We start from the raw sequence: 13,915 nt of genomic DNA, 5'->3' as shown, positions 1-13,915 counted from the left end.
ATTTTGTCTTGTGGCAAACTAGTGAATAAAACAGATTATGATCATTTATTGGGAATTGCTAATCGCCACAAACATCCACATATACCAGAGCCTGAAGTGGCTTTAATATTCCACAAAAAGGGCCGTAGAACATCAGAAATAGATCTGAATGATTTAGAACAAAAATTAATTAAAGCTAAAAATGAGGTAGGTTGGTGACATGACTTTTGAAGAGGAGATTATTTCATGTTCATTGAAAGCTTAACACATAAATTACTAAAAAAACAAAAGTCTAAAAATGGGGTGGGTTTGTAACTTTTCAGAAGCAAGGTCACTTTATTATGAATGCTTTCCTATTTGGGTTGTAATTTGTTATGCATAAATACTTGAGTTATCAAGGAAATCGCCCTATTTTATTTCTTACCAAATAACTATTGCTGAGTTTAAACGACGTAAAGCACATGATCAAATTCACCCTTCTAATGTGCCTTAACTAAATCATATGACCTATAAACTTGAAACTTATGAAGCTGAAATTCAAAGCACAAAATCTATGTATGATGTTAACTTTATTGATAAATTTTAGAGGGTTGACATGATTATTAAACGATTGTTAACTCCCTTAGACTTCTGATATTTTTATTTTCAGAAACCAGATTCCAGTGAAGTTTATAATCAGATTGGCAATTTCTGGAGAATCAAAGGAAACACACAATTATCTATAGAATGCTTCCTGAAAGCTCTGACATTATCTTCTCAAGAATCTGGAATTTTACTGAACTTGGCACGAGTTTTATTCAACCTACAATATTTGGAAGATGCAATTAAATTGACGCGAGAATCGTTGAAATATCAAGACGCAAATGAAAATTCCTGGTTACAACATTTTACGTTAGGTGAAATTCTTAAAGCTTATGAACTTTTTGACGAGGCGTCGTTCCATTTTAAGCAGTGTTTAGAACTTAATCCTGAATTCCAACCTGCTAAAGCAAATCTCCGCGAAATGGAAGCAACACCAAATCCATCAATTACACAATACACAGTTTTTATCATTTTATTTTTAGTTTTAGGTGTTTTATTTGGCGTTGTATCATCAATTGAGGCCAATTTTGAAGGAAGTTCTGAAACCACGAAGGCCCCACGTCATTTTAGTCGAGCAATGGCTATGCGATCAATAAAATTAAGAATAGATCCTTCACGCTTGATTCGGTTACGCAAATTAAATTGTTAATGTTTTGTCCAGTTGTCCCACTTGTTATTGGTTTTGTTACGGTTATTTTTAAATAATATCCCCCCGAAATATATATTAGCTATTTGTAGGAAGTTATATATTAATCCTACAGCTGAGCTGTAGATATTTTGTCTTGTGTATTTTCTGTGGGCAACTTCACTCATCTCATAGGAAGATCTAGAAACAGCATGTATACGAAGTCCAAACTGATATATCTATTGCATGAATAGAGCATGACAGGTTCTCAAAGGTTATATGGATTTTATCTGAATTCGAAATATATTCAGAATGAGTGAGTCAACCCACAGAAAATGAATGAAACGAAATAACTTCAACTTTATTTTAATTTGATCAGAATATCTTATTCTTTGTCAAATTTTTAAGCTAATGAAGTTATATATTAAGTGTGAGGTTTTAAGGCTTTATTAGAAAAGTGCTATTGGTAGTAATAATAAGTCATTGCACTTAGTTTAAGATCATTGCATTCAAGGCTGTCCATTCAGTCAACAGGCTTTCATATTTCGCCCTTTGTGTTCAATTATATATTATAACATTTTTTCTGTACCTAAGGTTACAGATATATTTAAAATGCATTTAACTCTTCCTCGTAAAGGAATATAGCCTTCTGATTATTTGCTTTATCATCAGATAGAGCTCATTGCCATCCAGGCTATCCATAACACTTTTGAAAGTGAAAATACAAAGAGTGGTTTGTCTGCAATCAAAGTTAAATATACAAGCGGAATTGAATTCTTTAAAATCATGACCTCACATTATAATGCTAATGACATGGACAGACGTTTGTCCCTTTTCATTAAATTGTAAACCAACCAGGTGTATGAATGTAAATCGTAATGGATGGCTCTATCGACTGGTAAAGCAAATAACTGGATTGCGATGTTTCATAAATACAGGAATTCATGTTACCCTACAGGAATTGAATTGTGTGGATACACAGTGATCCTCTCTATATCTATTTTTGGAGATCAAATATATGCTAGCAATATGTATGTACCGTTTTATCATTGTGGCACATTTCATATGTTATTCTGATATCTGGTGATGGTTTTAGACAACCATATTAGTGAATTTCTGTTCTAAACGTCAACAATTTTTAAATCCCACCTAGTTGGTTTGGTTACGATTTTAGTCACAAGTCTTCCCAGTTTATTAACTCAATAATTTTCAACCCAGTTTATTGTTTATGATCATTATTATACAATAAACCAGTGAATTTAGATAATATTTATCATGAGTCTTTGTCCACTTGTCTGTATGTCCATTGACAGAAGCAAACTGTAAGATTTAAACTTATCTGAACGTTGTCAATCCAGTAATAATCATCAATCCAAGGGTTATAATTCGGATGACTGACAATAAATCTGTGAATTTAGAGACTATTTTCTCTAAATTTTTGCATGTTCACAATCTGCCGAGTCTGCAACACTAGACTCATTTTACATTGAGAAATACCATTGTTATTTATTGTTAATTTTTATTATGAATCATTGTCTAGTCCTAATATGCAATAGGTTCAACTCTTCTGCACCTAGTGGGCTATCAATGTTGGGGCAACACCATGCTGTGAGCATTGAGGGAAATTTTGTCAATTCCAACTGCTGAGGGATCTTTTACGTGCATAGCCTATGGCACACAGGGCATCCGTTTATCTTCTCATAGGAACAACTGGACGCTTTTTTCCAGTCCATATTTTCTCCGCATCATGACAAAGGGAAACCAGGTTGAAAATTCTGAAAGTTCATCTGGATCTTTGCCGGGATATAACCCAGGACCTCCAGGCCAATGTCTAACCGAGCCACCGCGGCTTCTAACGCTCTCCAATGACCAAAAATAAAAACTAAGGTCTTGTCAAAATGTTCTGAGTTTATTTTCACTCTTCTATCGACTTTCAAATATCAATAAATATATAACAATTTTTAACCAGCTTGGAACTGTCTTAATATCTTAACGTAACATATTGGCCATAGGGTAATGCCAAACCACATACAATTTAGTTCAGCTTTTAAAGAAATGACAAGTTCTCATGCTATAGAGTATGGTCCATCAGTGTGCAATTAGGGAAATTCAATTGAATATCTGCTATCAGGCTTGGCATCTCCTTAAAATATTGAAATGAAAGGAATCAAACTTAAAACTGCATTTTTCCTTTTTCCCCCCATAATACTGATTAGTATTCCACCCATAGCCTTTTGATAAATGTGGTTGAAGCATTAGTTTTAGATGGCATTGGTTCCCAAAAGTCAGTAACATAACCAAAAAACAACATCCACAGATAGCAACAAATTCATTTAGAGCAGAACAAGGACATTTTCTGTTATAAAAGCAAACAAAAATATCCATCCAAAAATTAAATTTATTAGATCTGCTCAAATCCTTTCCCCCAGGAAGTTTGAAGGTAACTAATATTTCCAGAGATGTACTCGAAAACAAAGTTAATGTGGCTTAGAGTGGACTCTCCTCCAAATAAATATAAATTTCAGTAACGACAAATTTTAACAGTTTTTAACGGAATCTATTATAAAATGTTCACAAAATATCATCATCTTCACACATCAAGAGTTCAGATCACCTCGTTAACATGTTGATTAATTAGCTAATTACTATCCTCATTATTGAGTGATGCCTAGTTTCTTTTTGAGCGATTCTGGCATCTCTGGTGGTGGGGGTCTTGGCAATCTAAAGAAGACTTTGACACTATCATAGATAAACCATTGAAGAGCTGTTAAGGTACCAATCATGATAATTCTGGGCATTAATCCCTTCCACATACCTGAAGAAATAAAAGGTTTGTAGAACTTGAAATATGATTTTGATTATCGAGCGCAGAGACACTAGACTAATGGCCAATCTGTAGGTAAAATTTGCCTTAAAGGTGTTTACCTGTTCTCAAACAAGCAATGCTATTTGGGAGATTGTGCCAAGAAAGCAACATTGACATACTATGGTTCACCCTGTCTTAGCCCAAAAAAACGAGTTGTAGGTTAAGAAATGCTACAGAAGTACAGACATGTGACCTAAGAAATATACATATCACCAGCACTTACCCATAAAGCCTAATCTTTTAGCGATATCCATAAAGTTACTGCCCTTGTCTTGGTTTAATTTGGATACAATAGTATCAGCAGGATGGGAAACGATGGCACAGAAAACACCAGCTGAAAAAACAAGATGAAAATATTGATTCAAGGGATATAACTCAAATTTTCCTGAATTTGGATTTGTTCTAATAGTAAGTTATCTGTTCAGATACTATCCACAGAACAACTAGTCATGGATTTCATATATTTTACTGAATATTTTTTACTTAAATGTATCCATAGGAATTCATTTGCAATAAATTTATTAGAATCTTTGCCCTTTAATTCTGTTCCAAATCTGGCAAGATCCGCATCAAAGTTTACATTGAACTTCGTTTCTAGATTAGTGAAAGGTTTCTTACCAATATAACCAGCTGCGAATGTCACCACCAGTTGTTCCCCTTTGGTGCAGTCAGATCGGGGTTTGGGTACCACAAATTTGTATATAGCTTCTACTGTTCGTTCAAAGCAAGCAAACTTCATCATGGTGTATGGGATTTGTCGGCACCATAGTGGCACTAAACCTTTGTAGAAACTGAAATGAAAATAGAGTTTTATGACCAACCTTTCTGCACCAGATTGGACTACTGAATATAGCCATTCCATGCAGTGTGAAATGAGGGAAAGTCTGCAGAACAACAGCCTTTTGTAGAAGTGAAAAAATAATACAGTTCTTTAACAACATAGCCTGAACAAAGACTGAAGTTGAATTTTATGAGGCAGTGTGCAATGAGCGAATTTTGCCACATCTTCAAACTTTTTATGACTTAATTGTCAAGGGATCTTTAACATGTATAATCAGTCATCAACTGCTCTCCCTAAGGCTAAGTATTCTCCCCGGGGCCTCAGTATCCCTAAGGTTTAGTAAATGGGCATCATAAATAAAGCCAACCAGCCCTGGGCAACGAACTGATAGACATTCTGATGCAAGATCTTGGTTGAATTTATTACTCCTAAATTTGAGTGACATACTTTTGAATGAGTGAAGCAACCCACAGAATAGAATGAAACATAAAAACTTGGTGTAAATATCAGATTGAATAATAAATTCAAACATAATCTATTGAATTTGCGTCAATTATTATTGGTAACTTGAGCGAGTGCAACTCGATAGCTTTGAATGAGTGAAGCAACCCACAGAAAAAAGGGAAACAAACACAGAAAGTCTAAGCAGCTATCTTACCCAGTCATGCCCTCTTCTTGTAAAATTCTAGGGAAACCTTCTCGTAATGTGTTACTCCAGCCTGGTTGTGTTTGGATTCGTACTTTGATAGCCTCCATGGGACATAGTGCAATATCAGCGAAGAACTCGGCTGAGGCACTGGCCGCTAAATATAATGATGTTCTCCATAAGAAAGTATTTTCCTGGAATACACAAAAAAAACAGATTTTCAAATATATATTCCACATTAATAACCTTATTATGTGTATCAGGGACACTGATATTATCAAATTGCACCATTCCAAATTTCCAATGTTCAATCAGATCCTGCAAATTCACTAAAACTCAAGTGTTTGATGACGTCACCAATCGCAAAAGGGCCTTAAGTGATATGGCATATTTCGACTGATTTTTTTTCTTCTTTTTGCATAGTTCTGATTCAAAGTCCAAGTCTGGTGTCATGTTTTCCCTTGATGAAATATAATAAATGAAGTACAAACCTCTCCTAACATTTTAGAATAGACATCCTTAAAAACTTCATAAAACCCAAATTTACACAAGCCTTGCATGGAATAACCAATAAATGTTGGTGCCCATCCTTTTCCGAGAGCCCTAAACCCTTCTTCGGCTAGCGTCACTCTAAATCCATTTACAATATTCTTATATTTGCCAGCATCTACTTGAATACGGCATTTGACCAAGTCCAAGGGTACAACGGCAGTATGTGTAATACCACAACTTAAAACACCACCAAATGCACACAGGGCAAAATATTTCGTAGAACCAAATTCACAGCTGGTTTCATCTACAAAGAAAGAAAAACATGAACTGGTCAGATCTCCAAAAAGTTAAGACTAGGAGCAACAAGGGAAAATTGGGTCAAGACTTTGACAGCCACTGGCACAATTCCTAACGTATGCAAGGTAGAGATACAATTTTGACAGCAAACAGAAGTAAATTGTCACCCATTGACATTAGCTAAGGTTATTTTGTTATTAGGCCTAACTAAAAGCTAGTGAACTGTATTTTTTCACCATAATGACAGACTGTTCAAATCAAGATACTATGGTAGCGTTCAAACTTGTCATTTTAGTCTGTACCTGTACCAAATTATACACTATGTACAAATGAGACATTTTTCTGTTGTCTAGATTGCAATGTTCACCATATGAGCATATGAAAGGTTGTTCAGGTGTCTTTTTGTCTAACTACACCTTAGATTATTGGGCTTACCTGTGCCAGACGATTAAGTCAAATAGAACTCTGATCCATTTACACTTTTGACCTTGCTTGCCTTAACTACACAAAAAAAATGTCAAGCCAATGTCTGGACCAGAACCGCAGAAAAAACGTTCAATTAAGTCTTCATAAAACTTACCTGCAACAGCTGCTGCTTTGATTCTTCTTGCTGGATTTATCTCAAGTCCGTCAAGTTTGACAGATCCATCTTCATTTTTGCCGGCTTCACAAGTTGCCCGAAATGGATTCACAAACTGGCCATTTTTTGCCGAATTTAAGAACGTGGAATACATTGTCCTGCAATAAAAACGTACAGCAATGAGTGATCAAATTTCTACAAAAATTTCTAAGCGATCTGTTGGGTCATATTGAAATAATCGGTAAAAATTTCATAAAAATGTCCTTCTTACCCTTGAAGATGGCGTGCTCGTTCAAGAGAATGGCTGGTAGTCACGTGGCTTCTCGGCTTTTATTGGTTGAAATGTAATATTACGTCACAGGATTGTCCTTTCTACTAGCGTTCGTGCGTAGTCAACTTGTCAGTTTATTTGTTCGTGATGTGTACAGAAGCGTAACCAGAAGCAATGAAATGTGAATCAAAAATGGTGTTTTTGCAATGACCTATTAATCTGGAGATTGATCACACAATAGATTAATGAAATAATGATAAACAATTTTATTTTTTTAATGAGCATTCGTTTGTCGGAATCACGACGATTCGACCCAGGGTCAAAATTTCATCCCATGATATTTGGCCAATTATAGAATTAGTAATAAAGGACTACTTGGTGTAGGATTAGCGGATTAAGGGATTATCTTAATATCTTGATAGCCTTTTGATGACCCATCAAAAAACTGTTAAACGGGATTTAAAGAAGTTATCTACCTAAACAACATTATGTGTATCGGGATATAGATAGCATAGATTTGCTCATTCCAATTTCAGTCAGATGTCTTGAAATTCCATTAAAATTCATATAATTAATAAGTTTATCTAATGCTATGTGATCTAGGCCAGTGCTTCCATCTAGACTCTTCACAATACACCAATACTATAAAACTGGGCTTTTTTTTTTAAAGGAGGTTTAGTTTAGTTGAGTTGTTGAAATGAGGTGCACATTTTCTTGTAAATTTGAAGACTCTAAACAATCCCCCATTATACACCTAGCCTCTTTTACACTCAGTAAGAAGAAATCTGGGTGTCAAACACTAAGAATCTTGAATACATTCTTCCCATATTTCCCCTATTAGAGACTTGTCTTTAACTTGGATATTTTGTTTACTCGAAGTATACAGAGGGATGTAATTCATAATATATTCTGGTTTCTACACCCATTCGGATATTTTCAATTGATTCGTAGGCCAATAAGAGAAAACATTCAAAATGAAGTAAGGCTTTGTGTGTACGATTAGCCTCTACTTTCCCCTACTATTTTAACGTTGTCAAATTTCTATTGGCTAACAACCTGCCAGCACAGCGTTATGATATCGAGGCTACTGCCGATCACTGGAGGCGGCCATTAAAATTGTAAACATTGGAGATTTTTTAATCCGATTTCATCTGCATTATTGAATGAAAATGGCAACGCATTTTCGGTTGTGCGTTTTGGCCATTGTCTTAAATGTTGTCTGCAGTGCCAATCAGGATAGCATCAACAACGATTTGGTGAATTCCAAAGTGGAAAGGAAGATCGACATCTCCAGTCATATAGTAAAAATAACGACATCCATCACTATCGAAAACAAGGGTTCATCATCAGTGAAATCTTATTTATTTGTGTTAGACAATTCATTACAAAATAAACTTTCATTTATTGGAGCTGTTGTAAGTTCATTTCAATGTTTTCTCTTATTTTTGTTTATGAATGACGTGTACCAAGCCGGCATGATGGGCCTTTTCTACCTTCTTTGTAAGGTGTTTGAAGAGCTGTCTCTGAAAATGCCACTTTTTCAAATCATTCCCCCAAAAACTCAACAGTGATTATCATAAATATAACTGGCATCTATCGAATTTGAGTCTCTGGCCCTGGTCATGTAATTTCACATAGAAATTCTTTTTTAATAAAGTACTTGTGACTTCTAATCTTGTTGCCGTTGGTTGCTTTCTTGAAATCTGCTCCTGGGATAAATTCCACCTTCCAAGATAAATTTCTCTGCCAAGGGTGCACTTATTCTCTGCACAAGGGGTTGATAAACAATAAAAAATGGCTTTTAGGTGCTCAGGGTGAGTGAGCATGACAGTCTTAGATAACAACATCTGCCACATAACTTCATAAGTTACGAGCATCTTACATCTAAGAACTGCTTTGTGAAGTTGTCAGCCCCTTCTCACTCATGAAGATTTAGAAATTATTATTTTCTTTTTCAGTCTAAATCAAGAGATGAAGAGAAAAAATTAGATGTAAAATTAACATCAGTTGCTAATCAAAAGTAAGTCGTATATAGAAGCAGATTTATATATTGAGTGCATCTAAAGCATTACAATGATTTTTACTACTCTGTCAAAACACCAGCTGAAAATTGTACAGTTGTGAAACTTTTAAGCCTATTCCTAGTATTGTTTTTACTTTCAATTTCAGAGATAAATCATTTTATCGCATTGAGTTGAGCTCACCACTGGGAAGTGGAAAAACTACAACATTAGAAGTTGAGACAGTGTTTGCCCATGTTTTGACCCCTTACCCTGCTGAGATCACACAAGCTGAGAAACAATTTGTGGTGTTTAATGGCAACCTGTATTTCTTCTCTCCGTATAAAACTACCACTCAATCTACCAGTGTCACTACTACATCTTCAAATATTGAATCATACACTCGTACCAAGCCTGTCTCTGTCAGTGATAATGTTATTAAGTACGGACCATTTGAAGCCAGAGAACCTTTCACAGAGGTAATTACATATTTCAACCCAGTTTCCAGTGATGCAGGGGCATACATGGAAAGTCATCTAGTAATAAACTGAAGGCCCTTATGCTGCAGACTGTGCATGTTTGAGATCCCTCAACAGTTAGAAATCTGCATGGTGTTATTTAACGTCTATAATTAACCAAATTGGATTTTAAAAAGTTAGACGTATAAGTCCATTTCATTTCACAAGGGTTATTTACTGGATTTCTCCATCCCTTGAATAACAAGTATGCAAATCTCTTATTCATAGCACAAAAAGATAAAAACCCTGGATCATCAATATTCATTATAGAAGGCAAGTATCCTACTCACTGAGCCAAATGAGTAAATTCAGTGTTAAATCATCATTGATTCTATTTTCTAGGCTGAATTACGAGTTCATGAAGAAAATAACAGTCCATTCCTGACAGTGACCAGTATTGAGAGAATTATTGAGATATCTCACTGGGGAAACATTGCCGTCGAGGAACATATTGATATGAGACACAGTGGCGCCACCTTGAAGGGTCCTTTCTCAAGATTCGATTATCAGAGAAATAACGATGGTGTTTCTTCCATAAAATCATTCCGAGTAAGTAGAGAAAGCCTAATTCTGGGGACACGAACGTTTTTTGTCACCGACTTGTGTGATCGCACTTACATGACAAGACTATCGTGAGAATCATTATCCAATCAGATTCTTTTTCACCTCAATCACATGATCATCATATGATTGTCGATGGTAAACGACGAACTGGAGATTTTTCTGGTTCCTTGTGTGCTCACGGCAATCTCCAAGATATGGATTTTCAATTTATTATTCAGTTTTCTTCATCAGTTCATCTTTAAAATTTCAAAACCAAATTATTTCTATTTTAGACTCAGTTCCCTGCTGCAGCTCGTGATGTCTATTACCGAGACGAGATTGGCAACGTTTCCACAAGCAATTTACGAGAACTGGAAGATTCTGTCGAGATTGAGATCCGACCACGATTTCCATTGTTTGGTGGCTGGAAAACTCAGTATTATATTGGATACAATATACCCAGCTATGAATACCTGTTCAACAGAGGTAATGGTTATCATTCTAGCCCCTTTGACTTAAATAGATTGTAAAGAGGATTTTGAACCTGTATGTGTATATGAGACACTGAAAGCATCTGTTAATTCCAATAAAGCCCAGCATTTTATGGAGGCGCTGTTGCTATGGTACTTAGGATAATGAGGTCCTTCGGTGTTAAGCATTTCTATAATTACAGAATATGGGACTTAATTGATCGTGTCTATTTGTAGGTAACGAATATGGGTTAAAAATGAGACTTATTGATCATGTCTATGATGATATGGTAGTAGATGAAGTAACTGTTAGAATAATTCTTCCTGAAGGATCCAAGTAAGTTTTCTTTTACCATAAGCTTTTTACAACAAGTTTGTCATAGAAAATATTGGTGATATTCCTAACTTTAAGCGCCTATTTGGCAAGAATATGTTTGCTTTGCTCATACACTCAGTCTTATTTTTGAAACTTGCCTTGTCTTGATGTTAGGAAGCATGAGATGAGTTCAAGTCAAATAAGAGACATTTATTGAACACTTCAAATAAAATGAAAAAAAATTAAATTTGATGTCTTGATGACGATTTTGTATCCGAAACGTGTCCGCAGCATGAGTCAATAAGAGACATTGAGTTACCTTAAACTTTAAACATTTTGTCAAGTTTTGCAATACGTGGACATTTCGCACATTTCGATCTTCATTTAATTTCCCAATTTTATTTTGTAGAGATATAGTTGTAGATCCACCATATCCAGTTAAACGTGGCTCTAATGAGCTCCATCATACTTATCTTGATACTGTCGGCAGACCTGTTATAGTTCTATATAAAACTAATTTAGTAGAACAGCATATTCAAGATTTTACTGTAAGTACACTCAATGGGTTACAAGATAAATTTAAATCTGTTTCTGTGCCAAATTTGGCTCTTGTCTTAGTGAAAATTGGCAAAATATAGTGGAGATGATATCCCATATAAAACATCATTAAATGTCTAGCCCTGTAATTTTCAAGGAGTGTGCAGTCTCAGCGATTTGAATGCTTGCTAACCCGAAGGTCTTGGATTCAGTACCTACTCTATGTTGTCTTTTATTCCAATGAGGTTCAGAGAAGTAGGGCTTAAAAACTCAATTTCATTTCATGAATTAAGATTAGTGCTGTTAGATGTAAAACTTTATTTTATCTCTATTTTCAGGTTACCTATTCATTCCAAAAGATGTTGTTATTACAAGAACCATTGTTAGTGGTTGGAGCTTTCTATCTCTTGTTTCTTATTGTTATAGTGTATGTTAGGTTGGACTTCTCCATCACTAAGGTAATGATAGAAAATTCTAATCTAGACCACAGTCGAAAAGAAATATCCATTATAAATAAACCCAAGTTTGTGTGGATTCTTTCTACCAGCTGGTCAATGGCCAACCCTCTTGGCAATGATCGTGCGTAGATTTTCTGTAGACATTTATAGGAAAGCCAATTGGCTAGCCAACTTTAATGGGTAAACGAGTCAACCAATGTCTGAACATTTGTTTTCAGTAAAAAGATGTCACAAGCACCTCAATTAATCCAACTACAGTCCTCCCCAGCAGTAGTTCTATTACACATTTTATGAACAATATTTTGTTAATTGTAGGATGAAGCCAAAGAAAGCAAGTTGAGAATTTCTAGTTTGATTAATGAAGTACAGGACGCCCAGGATAAACGAAGCGCCCTCTATCAGAGTTACGATGATGCCATCAATAAATTTAAAAGCAGTAAAGATGCAACCACGTTTGGAAGCAGTCGTAAGAAGATCAATGCAGATTATGCTAATCTCACCCAGCAGATCAGCTCCATTCAAGCTCAGCTCAAAGCTGAAGCTTCTGATGCTGCTGAGAAGGTAAAAGCTTAAAAGTATTTCCATGTAGAGCTTGAGTCATAGACTTTTATTTGAAAGGTGGGGGTTGAGGGTGTGGGATGAACTCCTTAATTACCCTGAACATTTCAATTTTTTTTTTGCCTTAAATGGTCAGAAGCATTTCTAGCCAATTTTGAATCTAATGCTACAGTTCTGAGATTACTTTAGTTTAGGGTATGTAGTCCCAACTTTGTGGTTAATATCCATGCACAAACTCAAAATGGCTACCTTATTTCCTCTGAAAGCTTAATATCCATGGACAAACTTCAAAATGGCTACCTTTTTCCCTTGAAAAGCGCCTGGTTTGTACCTCGTAGTTACTTTCTTTGGCCAAGTCCAAAATGGCCGCCAATCATTTTCATATTTCTGTGGTTTTTATAAGATCTGTTTTATATTGTAGATTGCTGAACTTCAAAAACTGGATAGCCAGTATAAAGATTTAATAAATTCTGCTATAACTTCTGCCGAGAGGCTGATATCCAATAAACTAAATAAACAACAATATCTTGAAGCAGACGCAACCAACACAACCAAGCGAGAAGAAGCAGAATCGAAGATGGAGGCTCTACGTGCTATTTTTTAATTTCGTTCATTTTGTTTTTTTTTTTATATAACAGAAAGTGTTAGACAACTGAGTCTTTCTCCAGAAACAACAAAATGGAAATTGTTAATAAATTATTTTAAGAAACTTGGGAAAAAAAGAAGAAGGTGGGAACATCTCAACTTGCAAAGTAGATGGGATAATGAAAAATGGATGGAATACCATTGGGATATGGATACTGTGCACACATGGGAAAGGCATGAATGGATGTCTCTCTGGACTATTGTTCAGATTTTGTATGCTGTCTGTTTGCATCTTTGGGATTCCGTTACTACATATACCCAAGATTTCTTAGATGATAGTGGTATGACATGGTTTATTTTTTTTTTTGCAAGAATGTTAGGATTGTCTGCCCTTGTCCTGCATTCTTTATTGTATGCTTCATTTGCTGATTTCTAAAAAAATATCACAATACAATGTTTGTTGTTACATCTCTTTTATGAGAAATCCCTTAAAGCATAGTCAAGTTTTATTTCCCTCATTACACAATGCACAGTGTCCTGGTCTTCATTAGCTCATACTGGAGCAGGAAAGCAGAAATTTGATTGGCTGCAAACTCCAGTTTCAAACCATTAGACCCCAAATCGGGATCTGCTAGTTTGCGACCAATTCCATAGAGTATGGTAGAGTAATGGTTGGGCGTCTTGTTCCACATGTGAAGTCTCGACTCTTTAAGACGATTTTGCCCTGTGAAGAATTAAATACATTATCTCCCTTGAAATGTTCATGCCTTTGGTGCTTAGAGAGGAAAACCAAGCAGTACGGACCATTTGT

The 13,915-nt window shown here is 35.5% G+C and overlaps 3 protein-coding genes across 3 annotated transcripts; 2 read left to right on the top strand and 1 right to left on the bottom strand.

The window, feature by feature from the left end:
* LOTGIDRAFT_132288 (hypothetical protein) lies at positions 1 to 1,210 on the top strand (the record flags this gene model as incomplete). The annotated part of the gene is made up of 2 exons (XM_009066711.1): positions 1 to 186; positions 629 to 1,210. Coding segments are annotated over 2 exons (768 nt in total), but the record flags the coding sequence as incomplete, so codon positions are not given.
* Positions 1,211 to 3,075: 1,865 nt separating this feature from the next.
* LOTGIDRAFT_222194 (hypothetical protein) lies at positions 3,076 to 7,216 on the bottom strand. The gene is made up of 7 exons (XM_009066710.1): positions 7,120 to 7,216; positions 6,849 to 7,006; positions 5,971 to 6,275; positions 5,492 to 5,673; positions 4,671 to 4,843; positions 4,276 to 4,386; positions 3,076 to 4,001 (listed from the first exon to the last, which is right to left on the bottom strand). Exons 2-7 carry the CDS (start codon positions 7,000 to 7,002, stop codon positions 3,841 to 3,843), a joined length of 1,086 nt encoding a protein of 361 aa, XP_009064958.1. The 5' UTR covers positions 7,003 to 7,006; positions 7,120 to 7,216; the 3' UTR covers positions 3,076 to 3,840.
* A 979-nt stretch (positions 7,217 to 8,195) lies between these two features.
* LOTGIDRAFT_196756 (hypothetical protein) lies at positions 8,196 to 13,562 on the top strand. Its single transcript, XM_009066709.1, has 10 exons — positions 8,196 to 8,534; positions 9,078 to 9,139; positions 9,289 to 9,598; positions 9,980 to 10,186; positions 10,474 to 10,666; positions 10,888 to 10,987; positions 11,376 to 11,514; positions 11,842 to 11,961; positions 12,277 to 12,522; positions 12,941 to 13,562. The coding sequence occupies exons 1-10, from the start codon at positions 8,283 to 8,285 to the stop codon at positions 13,121 to 13,123; spliced, it is 1,812 nt and encodes a 603-aa protein (XP_009064957.1). The 5' UTR covers positions 8,196 to 8,282; the 3' UTR covers positions 13,124 to 13,562.
* Positions 13,563 to 13,915: the final 353 nt, after the last annotated feature.

This window comes from Lottia gigantea, assembly GCF_000327385.1.
Source record: "Lottia gigantea unplaced genomic scaffold LOTGIsca_79, whole genome shotgun sequence".
Lineage (NCBI taxonomy): Eukaryota > Metazoa > Mollusca > Gastropoda > Lottiidae > Lottia > Lottia gigantea.
Note: the sequence above shows the minus strand (reverse complement) of the source record. Positions and strands in the feature narration are given on the sequence as shown.

What these genes read in the sequence shown, in the direction of transcription:
- LOTGIDRAFT_222194 (XM_009066710.1), bottom strand. Translation starts at nt 7,002, where the DNA reads ATGTATTCCACGTTCTTAAATTCGGCAAAAAATGGCCAGTTTGTGAAT. An exon ending in CAAAGCAGCAGCTGTTGCAG is followed by an intron (nt 6,276 to 6,848) that starts GTAAGTTTTATG and finishes CTTTCTTTGTAG; the next exon opens with ATGAAACCAGCTGTGAATTT. An exon ending in CAAGAAGAGGGCATGACTGG is followed by an intron (nt 4,844 to 5,491) that starts GTAAGATAGCTG and finishes TTTTCATTTCAG; the next exon opens with TTTCTACAAAGGTTTAGTGC.
- LOTGIDRAFT_196756 (XM_009066709.1), top strand. Translation starts at nt 8,283, where the DNA reads ATGAAAATGGCAACGCATTTTCGGTTGTGCGTTTTGGCCATTGTCTTA. An exon ending in ACATCAGTTGCTAATCAAAA is followed by an intron (nt 9,140 to 9,288) that starts GTAAGTCGTATA and finishes TTTCAATTTCAG; the next exon opens with AGATAAATCATTTTATCGCA. An exon ending in TGGACTTCTCCATCACTAAG is followed by an intron (nt 11,962 to 12,276) that starts GTAATGATAGAA and finishes TGTTAATTGTAG; the next exon opens with GATGAAGCCAAAGAAAGCAA.